This window comes from Schistocerca nitens, chromosome 2, assembly GCF_023898315.1.
Source record: "Schistocerca nitens isolate TAMUIC-IGC-003100 chromosome 2, iqSchNite1.1, whole genome shotgun sequence".
Lineage (NCBI taxonomy): Eukaryota > Metazoa > Arthropoda > Insecta > Orthoptera > Acrididae > Schistocerca > Schistocerca nitens.
This window is the reverse complement of record NC_064615.1, coordinates 525,659,612-525,677,494: the sequence shown is the minus strand read 5'-3', so window position 1 is coordinate 525,677,494 and position 17,883 is coordinate 525,659,612. Positions and strand designations below refer to the sequence as shown.

Genomic DNA, 17,883 nt, shown 5'->3' with positions numbered 1-17,883 from the left:
GGTTATTGCTGCTACAATGGCAGTTTATCAAGCTTTAAGTGAGCTTTAATGTTGTGCTGTAGCCGGCGCACGTTCAATGGGACACATCACCTCCAAGGTAGCGGTGACATGGGGATTTTCCCGTATGACCATTCTACGAGTGCATCGTGAGTATCAGGAATCCAGCCGGTAAAACATCAAATCTCCAACATCACTGCGGTCGGGAAAAGATCCTACAAGAAAGGGACCAACGACGACGGAAGAGAATCGTTCAACGTGACAGAAATGCAACCCTTCCGAAAATTGCTCCAGATTTCAATGCTGGGCCATCAACAAGTGTCAGCGCGGGAACCATTCAACGAAACATCGTCGTTATGGGCTTTCGGAGCCAAAGGTCCACTCGTGCAGTCTCGATGACTGCACGACACAAAGCTTTACGCCTCGCCTGGGCCCGTCGACACCGACGTTGGACCGGTGATGACTGGAAAAAATGTTGCTTGGTCGGATGGACATGCACTGGTATGGAGACTACTTCGTGAATCCATGGACCCTGCATGTCAGAAGGGGACTGTTCGAGCTGGTGGAGGCTCTGCAATGGTGTCGAGCGTGTGCTGCTGCAGTGATATGCGACTCCTGATGGGTCTAGATACGGCTCGGACAGGTGACACTTACGTAAGCATGTTGTGTGATGACCTGCATCCATTTATGTCCAGTGTGCGACGGACTTGGGCAATTCCAGCAGAACAATGCGACTCCCCAGAATTCCTACAGAGGGGCTCCAGAAATGAACGTTATTGAGCGTATCTGGGATGCCTTGCAACGTGCTGTTCAGAAGAGCTCTCCACCCCTGGTGGAGGATATGAATTAATTTAGTATCTTCTTTGTTTTCACCTGCAGTCTGTTTACGGAAAACGTTTCAGCACGATTGAATAAAAATTTTGCCTTTTAGAATTTTTAAAGTGGAAACTAAAGTAGATCGTTACCTCTGAACTACAGGGTTGTCCATTGATCGTGACCGGACCAAATATCTCACGAAATAAGTGTCAAACGAAAAAACTACAAAGAACGAAACTTGTCTAGCTTGAAGGGGAAAACCAGATGGCGCTATGGTTGACCCGCTAGATGGCGCTGCCATAGGTCAAACGGATATCAACTGCGTCTTTTTAAAAATAGGAACCCCAATTTTTATAACATATTCGTGTAGTACGTAAAGAAAAAAGAATGTTTTGGTTGGACCAGTTCTTTGGCTTTGTGATAGATGGCACTGTAATAGTCACAAACATATGGCTCACAATTTTAGACGAACGGTTGGTAACAGGTAGGTTTTTTAAATTAAAATACATAACGTAGTCACGTTGAACATTTTATTTCGGTTGTTCCAATGTGATACATGTACCTTTGTCAACTTATCATTTCTGAGAAGGCATACTGTCACAACGTGATAGCCTGTAAATATCACATTAATGCAATAAATACTCAATATGATGTCCGTCAACCTCAATGCATTTGGTAATACGTGTAACGACATTCCTCTCAACAGCGAGTAGTTCGCCTTCCGTAACGTTCGCACATGCATTGACAATGCGTTGACGCTTGTTGTCAGGCGTTGTCGGTGGATCACGATACCAAATATCCTTTAACTTTCCCCACACAATGAAATCCGGGAACTTCAGATCAAATGAACGTGCGGGCCATGGTATGGTGCTTTAACGACCAATCCACCTGTCATGAAACATGCTATTCATTACCGCTTCAACCGCACGCGAGCTATGTGCCGGACACGCATCATGTTGGAAGTACATCGCCATTCTGTCATGCAGTGAAACATCTTCTAGTAACATCGGTAGAATATTACGTAGGAAATCAGCATACATTACAACATTTAGATTGCCATCGATAAAATGGGGGCCAATTATTCTTCCTCCCAAAATGCCGCACCATACAGTAACCCGCCAAGGTCGCTGATGTTCCACTTGTCGCCGCTATCGTGGATTTTTCGTTGCCCAATATTGCATATTATGCCGGTTTAATTTACCGCTGTTCGTGAATGACGCTTCGTCGCGAAATAGAAAGTGTGCAAAATATCTGTCATCCTCCCGTAATTTCTCTTGTACCCAGTGGCAGAAGTGTACACGACGTTCAAAGTCGTCGCCATGCAATTCCTGGTGCAATCGATGTTGACGTAGCATTCTCAACACCGACGTTTTTGATATTCCCATTTCTGATGTGCGGATTAGTCGCGACAGCAGCTAAAACACCTACTTGGACATCATCATTTGTTGCAGGTCGTGGTTGACGTTTTACATGTGGCTGAACACTTCCTGTTTCCTTAAATGACGTAACCATCCGGAGAACGATCCGGACGTTTGGATGATGTCGTCCAGGATACCGAGCAGCATACATAGCACACGGCCGTTGGGCATTTTGGTCACAATAGCCATAAATCAACACGATATCGACCTTTTCCGCAATTGGTAAACGGTCCATTTTAACACGGGTAATGTATCACGAAGCGAATACCGTCCGCACTGGCGGAATGTTACCTGATACCAAGTGCTTATACGTTTGTGACTATTACAGCGCCATCTATCATAATGCGAAAAAAGTCGTCCAACTAAAACATTCATATTTCGTTACGTACTACACGAATACTTAATAAAAATGGGGGTTCCTGTTTGAAAAAACGCACTTGATATCTGTTTGACCTATGGCAGTGCCATCTAGCGGGCCAGCCATAGCGCCTTTCAAGCTAGACGAGTTTCATTCTTCGTAGTTTTTTCGTTTGATGCTTATTTCGTGAGATCTTTGGCCCGGTCACTATCAATGGACCACCCTGTATATCTTTAATAGATATTGTATTGTTTGTTATTAATGCTATATTCTAAAATCTATTATAGCTCTATTATTTACTAGGTTTTATCTTACGCTGTAATCAAACTTTTCTATCATTACAATTACAGGTACTTAATCCACTAGAAATTGGAATATTTTAGTTACAAATTTAATTTTCTATTAAATTGCTCAAACACTATAAGAGGTAGCTTAAAGTGGTCTCTTGGTTATTATTTTTAGGTTGACCTGAAGCATCACAGAAATTTTTATGTTTCTAATCTAATACTTAGTGCCTTCAATTTTTGTTAAGAAAGAGGATTCTAACTGTAATTTTTATTCTATTGAAACGTGCACCACTTATTTATGTTCTCCATAGCCACATTATGACCAAGCTTTCTGGCTTTATTGTTTAGCGCCACTTAATTTTCTCTTAGAACTGTATTTTGTTGGTAACTACTGATTTAATTACTGAAAGACTTGATATTTAAAACGTTATTATATGAAAGTATATGTTGACAAAGTTTCAATATAAAATTTTGACATTTGATTTTATACTTAATTCTGGTGCAATAAGTGTGTGCTACGCGCAGACGCGTTAAGGTAACATGGTGCTACTAGTAATGAACCGGGGTAAGTCCCGGCACCCTCGCTCGCCTTTGTACGTCACACAGGATACAGCGCTGCTTCCGCTTCAAGAGCATGTGTACAGCGGGGTACACTGTAGAACTGCTGTGGTGGAATCTTCACAACGGCTTTAGTCAGTTTCAGAGGACAATTCACCTGAGTAAAGAAGAGATCGTGTGTTGTAACGAGATGTGGAATAGGAATTGCAGAACGTGTAGAATTTCTGCATTTCCATATGCATAGGAAACTGAGTAAACCCAAGGCTAGCTGTATCTGATGGACTGCTTATCTCGCACTATTGAACTTCAGCCAAGGCGTCAGTACGGACACGTGGTATTCATGGATATTTACCTGTTGTTATGGACGACAGTCTGTTGCTTTCTTGGCTGAATTAGTCGCGCCCGTTACCAGAATTCTTATGACTTGTTGTCATTCAGGGGAAGGACGAAGTGTGTTTGCTGGATGACAAAGTCCGAGAGTTGCTGCTTTAACTAAATGTGAAAGAAATGTTCTTCGCTCTAAATTTTTCTGCTGTAGTGTCAATTATTTAAGTTTTTGGAGCATTTCAATTAATGTGGAATTTGTGACGAACGTATAACTAACGAAGATTGGAAGAGAAAGAGAAACACGTAGAAGACCTGTTACTGGAGCTATATGTATATACTATTTGAGTTGCAGTCTAAATAAGTGAAACTGGGTATATGCTAGTTGCTAAAACATGGCTGAAGTTATGATTGTTTGCGTTTGACTTGCTCCAGTGGCTTAATTGTGCTGAAGAAGCTTCGTGATTTCTGAATCTAAATTCACTTAAGGGAGCAAGTAAAGTGTTCAGACGTTCTTGGACTGTGCTAATGGTTGGATTATAATAAATGTTTTTAGTGACGGCTAAATTTTGGTGTATTTCTCTCAACTCAGCACCACCCACACCCACTGATATTGAAAATGGCTCTGAACACTATGGGACTTAACTGCAGTGGTCATCAGTCCCCTAGAACTTAGAACTACTTAAACCTAACTAACCTAAAGACATCACACACATCCATGCCCGAGGCAGGATTCGAACCTGCGACCGTAGCGGTCGCGCGGCTCCAGACTGTAGCGCCTAGAACCGCTCGGCCACTCCGGCCGGCTACTGATATTCCATCCTTGCGACAAATATTGTCGTACATATAACACATTTTCTTACTAAGTGCATTTTCATTCTGTCTTTTCAACTGCAAGAAAATGCCGGTCTTCCTCGCCCAACTCGTTTAGTTTCATTGAAATAAAAACGTAGCAGTGATCTTTATTGAAAGGTTTTTAAAATTTGACTTGCTTTATAGATCTAAAAACAGTTCGCTACAATTGATTGTTTACTTGCGGTTTTTAATGACTGGTTTTTCGCTCACGTCGTAAAACGCCGTCTGCTTGTGAGCTTTGAATTATTTCTTCGTCCCGCAGTGTTCTGCCCTACCGCACACTGATTTGCTGAACTACGTATTTTTTTACGTTAAGCACAGCATAATCTAGTGTTACTACTGTTTATTTGCATCCTTATGGATAAATGAAATACCGTAAGCAAAAAACAACGTCTTTAGTAACAAATTGTTTTTCGAACCACATAGCAAATAGTAGTTGTAATAGCTCTCAGTACATCCATCTGACAATGTTTTATTTTAATAAAACGAAACACGTCTGGTGAAAAAAAGCACATTTTCTTCTGGTTACGACGACGAAATCAAAATACTCTCAATTACTGTAAAGCAGTAACGAAAAATACGGTCACACAAATGAACAATACATTTTTGCATCTAAAAATCATGTTCTGTGTTTTAAAATCATTGTTTGGAAAGAGAATTTTAGCTCTAAGTCTCACCATAGAGTTTTACTGGATGTTCTTTATACGATGTAAATGTAAGACAATATCTACACACATACCTTGAGCAAAAACTTGTGTTGAAATACATACACACACATACACACACACACAGAGATAAAGGAGTTGGCTCTATCGGTTATTGGTATAGGTAAGACATAAAACAAAATACGTTTGTCTTGTGGTTAAAGCTCATTGTGCCCCTGTTCACGAAGTATTCAGCTGCTCCACCATCTCGTTTTGTGTTCTCAGCAGGGGAAATTCCGACTCTGCGAGTGAGTCAGCGTGTATGTTTGTCTCCTTGCACACGTATATATGTGTAGAATCCACAAAAAGAAAGTAGAAACAAATTATGTATACCCATAACACACTCACATACACGCACACACACACACACACACACACACACACACACACACACACACACAAACAAACCAATTAACAACGCGCAAATAAAGTGCCGTGTCCTCACAGTCAATAAGTAGAAATATTTTCGGTAACGTTTACAGTCATCTAGTAAACAATGATAAAAGATAATTAACTTTTCAGTGTTGCCAGAAGAAAATATATAAATAACTGCAGTTAACGATATAACGCTAACAACGCACAAACGTATCCAAAAGCCAATACTTTCATTTTATGCCTAATATTTTCTTTCAGTATAAGTAATGTAGCATCTAAAAATGGTTATTAGTTGCACGTGACAATCTGTACCTAAATATTAACTGTACTGCAAGTCACAGATACACAGACAACAGATATATTTTTAGAATATTATGAATATAACGACCATGTGTGTGTGTGTTTGTGTGTGTGTGTGTGTGCGTGTGTGTGTGTGTGTGTGTATGTGTGTGTGCGCGTGTATATGTGTGTGTATGTGTGTTTTTCAAGACAATTTTTTGCTCAGACAGCTTCCTATTTCTGAATGTATCGAAACCTCCCTTATAAAAATGTATGAATTACTGTGCTGATAAACCTCTTACATTATTTGATTTTCAAACAGCTGAGCAGAACTGAACATACGCAGACATTTCTCTCTTTACTTATTCTGATCAACACTAAACTGACACACAATATTTTTAGCGCAACGCAATCTTCCAAAAATCCCTACAAAAGAATGGCCCTGACTGACTATAACCTACACCTTTCATGAATCACTTACCTCAAAAAAATCTTCGTTACTCGAACTACTCCAATACAATGAGCGCCAATACTGCCACCTAAATAAAAGATTCTAACTACTGAAGGTACTAACTTCTGATAGGCATAGTCAGCAAATCAAAGATATTGATAGAGAACAAACTGTATTTACCATAATTCATGGCATACAGTCTTACAAATTTACAGTCTCTGATGGACACACGCACAGATCATCCACTCTCAAAACCCCGCCATCTTACTCCCCACATCCACCACTGCTGGCGGCTTACCTCCAACTGCGCAACGCTATTCGCTGTTCACATCCAACTGCCCAACACTACAGTAGTGAATATTGCAACAATGCTAACCAGCCACAGACTGCACACAGCACAGTCAGTGATTTTCATACAGAGCGCTACGTGGCGTTACCAACATAAAAACCTAAACTGCCTACTTACAGTATGTATTAGCAAGTGCCTTCTTCCGCAGGTTTGTTCCATCGCATCATTTGCCAGAGCGGGGCCCTAACGGAAGGTGTTATGAACACTAACTGCAGAGAGAGAGCATTCCGACTGGCCAGGTTCCTGGGTTTCACCGGGAACACCACGGAGGAACTGGTCGCCTTCATGAGGGAGCAGCCGGCAAGAAAACTCGTCGAACATGCGTCCGAGGCAGCTACGAAGGAGGTGACGACTCACACACACTCAAGGCACACGCACACAAACACACACACACACACAGAGAGAGAGAGAGAGAGAGAGAGAGGAAAGAGAGAGAGAGAGAGAGATAAACAAAGAAAACATATAGAAAGAAATTACAGGAGTCTTACAAGTGCTGATAACAACTATTTTCTTTTATTTGAGAAAAGGATAGGACGGAATTCGCGCCTTTCGGAGCATCGATTGAGCCTCCTGGGGTACCAGACAGTGTGCTGACCCAAGATCCTTTCGAAGTACTAAGGAGTGGAAAATTTAAGCCTGTGCCATTGCTCCTAGGTATCACCTCTCGTGAAGGACTCGTTTTTATGCAAGGTTTGTACTCCCTTCAAGACAGTAATTATTAAACACTAAGTTTACACAAAAGAGTTCTACTCTCTGAAATTCGTATCATTAATAAGAGACAGGAATTAATGCTTCTACTCACAGGTTAAAATGCTTTGCCTTGTAAATAACACGATGAAAATACTGCATATAAATTTTAGTAAATGTACAATATTATCAATCAGATTTGCCAGGGAGAGTTAAATGACAGTTTAGTGTGGATATACGTTAGAGTGCCTGGTCTGAATGTCGCTGTTGTGAAGACAGTTGTCGAAAATTCATCTATGTTGACACCGTTGTCTTTCAGATGAAGAATTTAACTGCTGTGACATGTAATGTACTGTGTGTCTTTCAATTGGTTAATGAGTAATACAAAAATAAAGCCTACATATTTTTTTAAATTCCTACTGATTCCAAAACGCTGTTGAATAAACTATATGTGCCCTCATCAATCTTTGAGGAACACAGCGTAATGTGAATGCACTACAACGTCCCGCCTCCGTACAGTGGCTACGGAATGACGCATGGAAAAACACTCTTGAATTCTTTGAAACATCTCTACAGGAATCCTTGGCACCATATTGCGTTTTTTTTTGTTGATATTCCTATGTTGGCTAAACCAGCCAGGGTAGCCGAGAGTGCTAACGCGCTGCATCCTGTACTCGAATAGGCGCGCCGGCCCCGGATCGAATCCGCCCGCCCGACGAGGGCCGATGTGCTGGCCAGCCTGGATGTCGTTTTTAGCCGGTTTTCCACATCCCACTAGGTGAATACCGGGCTGGTCCCCATGTTCCGCCTCAGTTAAACGGCTCGCAGACATCTGAACACTTTCGCACTATTCCATGGATTACGCTCGATGCAGACAGTTGGGGTACACTAATACCGTCCTGGGGGGTATGGGGTGGCTGCAGTAAGGGCATCCGGCCACCCCTTCAACATTAACATGCCAAATCCAATTAACGTGGCTGACCCTGTGTAATTGCAGGACAAGGCTCAAGCGATAGATGGAATTCCTATGTTGGTTAAATATTTCATTCTGACTGGGACAGTTTGCATTCATTGCTGGATCACAACGAGTGTCATTAATCAGTTTATAGTGCACGAGAAACAATTAATATTATTTTGCAGTCATCACACAGAGTTAAAACTTCCCTTTAGCAGCGATAACAGCATTTTATTTTCACTAATGAAAACGAAAAGTGTGAATTTTTACACTGGCTGTATTTTCCATTTAGAATATTTTTAGAATCTTATTATTCCGTTACCACTGTGTCCACCCCTGGTAGCTGAGTGGTCAGTGAGCCGGAATGTCATGCCTAACGGCCCGGGTTCGGTTCACGGCTGGGTCGGAGATTTTCTACGCTCAGGTACTGAGTGTTGTGTTATGTTTATCTTCATCATTTCATCCTCATTGAAACGCAAGTCGCGGAAGTGGCGTCCACTCGGAAGACTTACACCAGGCAAACGGTCTACTCGACGGGAAGCCCTAGCCACACGGCTGTATGTGTGTTTCCACTGAAACATAAAACGAATAAAATTTTCGTTAATAGCTCCAGCAAGGTATGTCCATCACGACGATCTGTTTGGTGGCAACTGCATGTTAACTGTCCGCTCATACCACTCTGGCTGTCAGCCTTCAATACTAAACCTGAAACTATGAGGAATAAAAGCACTACCATACCCTTAAATCCGAATAAAGCTCACAACCTAGTTCATAAACTATTACCAAAGGCCAGAAGCACAACTGTGCTGTAGTTTGGACTCCCTTGTTTTAAAAGATTTCATGGGAAATTCAGATATTGAAAGGGGCCTTAAGTTAGCCGGTTACTACAAGTACATCGTAGTTCAAAAACGAAATCATGGCTCCACCACTTGTAACACTGTGCTTCGTTCGAGCTCCTGAATGGTGTAGCAACGTTTCTTTTTCACAGTACTCTCCAGAGACAAAGCAGCATGGCGAGAACTCAACCTGAGTTTTCAGAAAGCCCTACCTACCAGCATACCCATCAAGAAGGAGGAGCGTGTCACTGTTGCTCGAGATATCAAGCGGTTTTATTTTGATAACCAGCCGATAGAGGAATCTACAATCTATTTGTACGCTGACGTAAGTTGGTTTCTTCATGCATCACCATATGTAAAAAAAAAAATCATTATGGTACGGAATACGCAAAAAAACGAAGTATTTGGAAACTCCTCGACGACTACCAAAAAACCATAGAAAAATTCATAAATTAAAATTTCACAGAGACAATTTCAAAACTGTCAGAAAAAAAGATTTTAAAGAGCTCTTGACAATAAATCAGTTTAATATATACTTTCTCTTTCTGGTGACAACTGTATAGCTGTACTTATTATCTACATCTACATCTTGATGGATACTCTGCAAATCACATTTAAGTGCCTGGCAGCCTTCACAATTCTCTATTATTCCAATCTCGTATAGCACGCGGAAAGAATGAACACCTATATCTTTCCGTACGAGCTCTGATGTGCCTTATTTTATCATGGTGATTGTTCCTCCCTAAGTAGGTGTCAACAAAATATTTTCATATTCCGAGGAGAAAGTTGGTGATTGGAATTTCGTGAGAAGATTACGTCGCAACGAAAAACGGCTTTCTTTTAATTATGTCCAGCAAAATTACTCCACAAACAGTTGTGCTAGATAATGCTTATTTCTTCCAGAATGACTATATAAATTTAAGTGTCACTCTTACAATAATATGATGCTACACAGTGTTTTATATAAATTACATCATTACCACTTACGCTAAAAGCATCAATTTTATAGCTGGTACCCTAGTAGTCTTACAGTACATAGAACGTAACGGGTTTTATAAGAGCGCATATTTCTACAGCTGACTGAAGACAGTCCGCTAAACAACAACACATCAGCTTTTCCATCATTCGCAGACTAATAATTAAAGCAATTACAAGTTGTTTGTTTTTAGGTTTGGTAGTGCCTCCAAGCACATATCGTAAGAGCGAGACATTAATGCTTAGTTTCCCCTGGGGCAGCTGGTTAGATGCTGAAGTGTGGACGCATTACGGCCCTGCAGAAAACATTAGGTCGTAAAGTTTGTGGCTTGCTTGAGGGAAGACTTTACGTCGCAGAGAAAACGACTACCACACTGATGTGTGTACCTATAAAAGTACCACATACAAAAATATCTGCACTCACATCTGTTGCACCCTTTTTAAACTGTCTGCCATCGTATATCGATAAAGCTTGTAGACAATAAGTGTACGTAAGAAAATGTAAAAATCACAAAGACACAATTCACACAGTCATGCACAAGAGAGAATTTAGGTTCCACAGTAACAGCAGCAGCTGGAAGGGAGGTAATATGGAAAAAGGAATTTTCAACGATCCTGCATGTATAAGAATGTGGACAGAAAGTCACATATTTCGGATTCCTAATATAAGCTGCTTTTCGTCTCTGTAAGTGGGTAGTTTATTTAGGATGCCGTTCATTTAAAGCAAATAGAATAATACTCGTGGATAAATGTGTAGTTATGGTGAAGGTGTTCCTCGTAGATAAGCAGTAACCATATGGAGTTCAATGCTCAGGGTTCCTGCGGGCAGCTGTTTAAATTAGCTAATATTTTGGTAAAACATGTGGTTCACTCACCGTTAATAAGTCTATCAAATGAAATCACAAATGCAACGACTCTAAAAGTAACTCTTACAAGAACACTATGGGCCGTTTTCACTACTTACAGCTTAATCCGACTATAGCACAAAATTATGCACCAACGAGGGCATTAGACCACTTTCTTAGTGACATTGATGCTGGGAATTAAAAAGAAATTAATAAGACAAATTTTAACCGTTTTCGCTTGACAAGTATTTTCAGCTTGCAGATGAATTGTTGAGCAGGCAGTACTGTTGACAGCGTGTATGTAATGTCTTTTTATAGCAAAGTCTTAAATGCTTACATTAAAAAGTTCTAAAACTACCTAATTTGAGCACAACCTTAAAACTATATCCGTTTTTTGTTATGTTTTCACTAAACAGTGATTTCTATCTTTAAGGGTAATGTCTATTTCCATGTTTGCTTGAACTGTAGTGTCGGGTTTCCTTTCTCCATACATAACCCAAGCGTCTCATTTTAGCGCATCTGTTGCTCATTACTCTCGGCAAATAACTCCTTATAACTTCAGCAGAATATAGTTTAAGATTTATAAGATAGAGATATTCATGGACTCTAACAATTTATTTCTTCACCCATTAACTAGACACCCCATTAATTGTTCTTTGGCTGCAGCAAAGCTAACTGACTTGAATGCCGAAGTATAAACTGATGGCCGAACATCTAAGAGATGCATCAAATCTAGTAAGGAGATATCCTGCATCACGCTTGTCCATTTCTCTATTACTGCTGCGGTATGGCGTCCTTATGCGGTGGGATTGACAGAAGACATTGAAAAAGTTCAAAGAACGGTAACTCGTTCTGTATTATTGTGAAATAGAAGATAGAGTGCGACGCAAATGATACGCGAATTTGGGCCGCAACCATTGAAACAAAGACGTTATTAAAACTTCCTGGCAGATTAAAACTGTGTACCGGACCGAGAGTCGAACTCGGGACCTTTTCCTTTCGCGGGCAAGTGCTCCTCTCTTCCAGGAGTGCTAGTTCTGCAAGACTCGCAGGAGAGCTTCTGTGAAGTTTGGATGGTAGGAGACATGGTACTTGCAGAATTACAGCTGTGAGGACGTGCCGTCAGTCGTGCTTGGGTAGCTCAGTCGGTAGAGCACTTGCCCGCGAAAGGCAAAGGTCCCGAGTTCGAGTCTCGGTCCGGGGCACAGTTTTAATCTGCCAGGAAGTTTCATATCAGCGCACACTCCGCTATAGAGTGAAAATTTCATTCTAGAGACGTTATTAATTGCGGTGAGAGATCTTCACAAAATCTAAATCACCAATTTCCTCTTCCGAATACCACAATATTTTTTTGACTCCCATTTGCACAGGGAGGAATGGCCATCGTTATAAAGTAAGGGAAATCTATGCTTGCTCGGTTATATTCGGGTGTTCATTTTTTCCACATGCTATTCGAAATTACAACGATCTAGAATTAATCTAAAAGTTGATCTGGCCTATGCCAAGCACTTAAGTATGAATTGCAGAGTAATCATATAGATATAAATATTGTGTTAAATGTTCCTTAAACCATATCCATAGATTCGAATGTAACACACTACTCTTACTATAATTCAGTTTCATTCAGTGTGAGAAACACTGTGTCAGAAAATACTGAGAAGAACGTCGTGGCCACATTTTTGTCAACAGCTCCGTGCAGATCTGCTGATCACATATCCCTCGGTGACAGCTGCCAGAATTCTCTCTTCCATGTCTGCAGCTCAGCCCGTCTACTTGTACCACTTCGACGTCGTCTCGAAACTTAACGTTTTCAAGAAACAATATGGTGGAGAACAGTTTTCTGGTAAGTGGCGATCGTTTCTTTCTTCTTACTTGTTAATCTACTGTAACAACGAAAGAAGTACGTAACAGTCCACTACCTCTTGTAACGTAGAGGTTGTTTTAGGTTCGTAATATACACTGCCTGATCAAGGACAGGTGAAGAAACTTAAAGACACGGTCGGATGTCAGTACAACTTCGTACACGTGTATGCCATCGGTGGGTTGGTAAATAATTAATTTTTAGAAATGGATTAAAAATAGTCTCGACTCTAATGAAGCATTTATTTACAGTGATCACCGGTTTCGGTCAGAATGTAACCATCTTCATACCACTTATATCACAATGGTAGGCGTTGACAGTGAACGAAGCAGGTGTTATGATTTCATGAACGTCGCTACGTTCATGCAGTTATAACACCTGCTCCGTTCACCGCCACCGGCTACCATTATGATAAAAATGGTCTGAAGATGGTCACATACTGACCGAAGTCCGTAATCAACGTAATTAAATATTTCATTGCAGTCGAGAGCGTCTTTAATCTATTTTAGAGCGCGTTTAGCCAGACCTCTCTTTGTCCAACAGACTTGTTCTCAAAAATTACTAAATGAGTAGGGTTACAATTCCCTCTGTCAGGTAGAACGGGTAGCAGTGTGCAATATAGTTTGTTTTTAGTGTAGTTACCACGACTAGTAGCGTATAGAAATGGTGCGAACAGCGTTACATGAGAGATCAATGTGAAGGATTCGGAGGTGTCGAGTGTTGTGTGGGACAGCCGTATGAGCAGCAGAAAGAGTTTGAAAGATGTTGATTGTTGGTCCCGCATTGCCTGCTGCTCGAATCGAGCAGTATTCGGATATGTACGGCGTTCTGGCGTGACAGCATCCCGATGTTGGACTACATGGGTACGTAAGGACAGGCATATAGGTCATCAAGATTTCGGTCCACCACGTCTGACCACTACAGGTCAGGATCGCAGTATTGTGTACAAAGTGCGTAGTAATACTTTCATACGTGTACTTGCCGCCGGAGGACAAGTAATAGACTCACCATAGCAAACCGTGTCATCTGGATAAATTGGACAGAGATTAGCAGCAGCTAGAGTCACGAGTTACTGCCCCATGTTCAACCTGCCTTCAACACCAATACAGTAAAGACTGCTTCACGAGTGTGCCATGATCGGGAAACATGGAGTACTGATGAATGACGTCGTTTTGGGTTCAGTGATTAATCACAGGTCTGCACATCTCTGAATGACCATCGTCGGAGTGTATGCGGGGGAGGTCCTGCTAATATTCCAGTTATGGAGAGCCGTAGCGGTGTTACTTCTTGCATCATGGTATGGAGAGCCATCGGGTGTGACTTCAGGTAACGACTGGTTGTGAGTGAATCTGGCGGCACTATGGTATGTCGCTGCAATCCTGCGTCCCCATGTGTTATCTCTCATGCTGCCCTTTTACCATAGGACAATATCCGGTCACACATGGCATGTGTCTATAAACCGTCTGCATGATGTTAAGGTGCTTCCGTGGCCAGTAAGATCCTCACATGGGACGTCTGTGGGACCATCATGTACATCAGCACCGTCCCAATGCCAGTATCAAGGATGAGTAGCCAACCGAGACACAAGCAGCAACTGGGAAGTAACTGCTTTTGTGACATTTTACGAGTTCCTAACCAGTAGCGAATTATATAGTTTCCTCTGTGTGCTTTGATAGTTTAGTTTTTGATTTTGTGGGCGATAATTTTATATTTAATAGACACACTCCCCGCGTTTACGTTTCTGTCGGAAAGTAAACCGAAAGTAAACCGATTATTACAAGTACCTAAGGATGAGCGAGTTATTTAATTTCAAGTGAGTGCGTTGGTAGTTAAGTTTTTGAATCTCTGCGCGTTAATCTAATTTATTAGCCACAGTCCTTGCGTTTTCGTCAGTGTCTGCACTAGAGTTCCATAGCGCGTGTCGATAGTCCTTTGTTTGTGTGTATAGCGTAATTTTCCACGGTCTTCAGTATGGACTGGGACTGCTATTGTTGTGTGCGGATGTTAGCCGACTTGGTGACACTTTACTCTCAGCGGCTTCGGTTACATCTACATCTACATTTATACTCCGCAAGCCACCCAACGGTGTGTGGCGGAGGGCACTTTACGTGCCACTGTCATTACCTCCCTTTCCTGTTCCAGTCGCGTATGGTGCGCGGGAAGAACGACTGTCTGAAAGCCTCCGTGCGCGCTCTAATCTCTCTAATTTTACATTCGTGATCTCGTCGGGAGGTATAAGTAGGGGGAAGCAATATATTCGATACCTCATCCAGAAACGCACCCTCTCGAAACCTGGCGAGCAAGCTACACCGCGATGCAGAGCGCCTCTCTTGCAGAGTCTGCCACTTGAGTTTGTTAAACATCTCCGTAACGCTATCACGGTTACCAAATAACCCTGTGACGAAACGCGCCGCTCTTCTTTGGATCTTCTCTATCTCCTCCGTCAACCCGATCTGGTACGGATCCCACACTGATGAGCAATACTCAAGTATAGGTCGAACGAGTGTTTTGTAAGCCACCTCCTTTGTTAATGGACTACATTTTCTAAGGACTCTCCCAATGAATCTCAACCTGGTACCCGCCTTACCAACAATTAATTTTATATGGTCATTCCACTTCAAATCGTTCCGCACGCATACTCCCAGATATTTTACAGAAGTAACTGCTACCAGTGTTTGTTCCGCTATCATATAATCATACAATAAAGGATCCTTCTTTCTATGTATTCACAATACATTATGTTAAGGGTCAGTTGCCACTCCCTGCACCAAGTGCCTATCCGCTGCAGATCTTCCTGCATTTCGCTACAATTTTCTAATGCTGCAACTTCTCTGTATACTACAGCATCATCCGCGAAAAGCCGCATGGAACTTCCGACACTATCTACTAGGTCATTTATATATATTGTGAAAAGCAATGGTCCCATAACATTCCCCTGTGGCACGCCAGAGGTTACCTTAACGTCTGTAGACGTCTCTCCATTGATAACAACATGCTGTGTTCTGTTTGCTAAAAAATCTTCAATCCAGCCACACAGCTGGTCTGATATTCCGTAGGCTCTTACTTTGTTTATCAGGCGACAGTGCGGAACTGTATCGAACGCCTTCCGGAAGTCAAGAAAAATAGCATCTACCTGGGAGCCTGTATCTAATATTTTCTGGGTCTCATGAACAAAAAAACCGAGTTGGGTCTCACACGATCGCTGTTTCCGGAATCCATGTTGATTCCTACATAGTAGATTCTGGGTTTCCAAAAACGACATGATACTCGAGCAAAAAACATGTTCTAAAATTCTACAACAGATCGACGTCAGAGGTATAGGTCTATAGTTTTGCGCATCTGCTCGACGACCCTTCTTGAAGACTGGGACTACCTGTGCTCTTTTCCAATCATTTGGAACCTTCCGTTCCTATAGAGACTTGCGGTACACGGCTGTTAGAAGGGGGGCAAGTTCTTTCGCGTACTCTGGGTAGAATCGAATTGGTATCCTGTCAGGTCCAGTGGACTTTCCTCTGTTGAGTGATTCCAGTTGCTTTTCTATTCCTTGGACACTTATTTCGATGTCAGCCATTTTTTCGTTTGTGCGAGGATTTAGAGAAGGAACTGCAGTGCGGTCTTCCTCTGTGAAACAGCTTTGGAAAAAGGTGTTTAGTATTTCAGCTTTACGCGTGTCATCCTCTGTTTCAATGCCATCATCATCCCGGAGTGTCTGGATATGCTGTTTCGAGCCACTTACTGATTTAACGTAAGACCAGAACTTCCTAGGATTTTCTGTCAAGTCGGTACATAGAATTTTACTTTCGAATTTACTGAACGCTTCACGCATATCCCTCCTTACGCTAACTTTGACATCGTTTAGCTTCTGTTTGTCTGAGAGGTTTTGGCTGCGTTTAAACTTAGAGTGAAGCTCTCTTTGCTTTCGCAGTAGTTTCCTAACTTTGTTGTTGTACCACGGTGGGTTTTTCCCGTCCCTCACAGTTTCACTCGGCACGCATTTTACGATTGCCTTGAACTTTCTCCATAAACACTCAACATTGTCAGTGTCGGAACAGAAATTTTCGTTTTGATCTGTTAGGTAGTCTGAAATCTGCCTTCTATTACTCTTGCTAAACAGATAAACCTTCCTCCCTTTTTTTATATTCCTACTAACTTCCATATTCAGGGATGCTGCAACGGCCGTATGATCACTGATTCCCTGTTCTGTACATACAGAGTCGAAAAGTTCGGGTCTGTTTGTTATCAGTAGGTCCAAGATGTTATCTCCACGAGTCGGTTCTCTGTTTAATTGCTCGAGGTAATTTTCGGATAGTGCACTCAGTATAATGTCACTCGATGCTCTGTCCCTACCACCCGTCCTAAACATCTGGTAAATTGAAATCTCCACCTAAGACTACAACATGCTGAGAAAATTTATGTGAAATGTATTCCAAATTTTCTCTCAGTTGTTCTGCCAGTAATGCTGCTGAGTCGGGAGGTCGGTAAAAGGAGCCAATTATTAACCTAGCTCGGTTGTTGAGTGTAACCTCCACCCATAATAATTCACAGGAACTATCCACTTCTACTTCACTACAGGATAAACTACTACTAACAGCGACGAACACTCCACCACCGGTTGCACGCAATCTATCCTTTCTAAACACCGTCTGTACCTTTGTAAAAATTTCGGCAGAATTTATCTCTGGCTTTAGCCAGCTTTCTGTACCTATAACGATTTCAGCTTCGGTGCTTTCTATCAGCGCTTGATGTTCCGGTACTTTACCAACGCAGCTTCGACAGTTTACAATTACAACACCGATTGCTGCTTGGTCCCCGCATGTCTTGACTTCGCCCTGCACCCGTTGAGGCTGTTGCCCTTTCTGTACTTGCCCAAGGCCATCTAACCTAAAAACCGCCCAGCCCACGCCACATAACCCCTGCTATCCGTGTAGCCGCTTGTTGCGTGTAGTGGACTCC

The 17,883-nt window shown here is 41.9% G+C and overlaps 1 protein-coding gene and 1 non-coding gene across 2 annotated transcripts in view; both read left to right on the top strand.

Moving 5' to 3' along the window:
• LOC126234478 (juvenile hormone esterase-like) overlaps positions 1 to 17,883 on the top strand; it is an 86,008-nt gene that overhangs the window by 48,092 nt on the left and 20,033 nt on the right. The window contains exons 5-8 of the mRNA XM_049943170.1: positions 6,920 to 7,116; positions 7,299 to 7,461; positions 9,402 to 9,574; positions 12,759 to 12,912. Coding sequence (XP_049799127.1) covers positions 6,920 to 7,116; positions 7,299 to 7,461; positions 9,402 to 9,574; positions 12,759 to 12,912 — 687 coding nt within the window. The remainder of the gene's footprint in view (positions 1 to 6,919; positions 7,117 to 7,298; positions 7,462 to 9,401; positions 9,575 to 12,758; positions 12,913 to 17,883) is intronic.
• Trnas-cga (transfer RNA serine (anticodon CGA)) lies at positions 12,200 to 12,274 on the top strand. Its single transcript has one exon. It is a non-coding gene; the product is annotated as a tRNA-Ser (tRNA).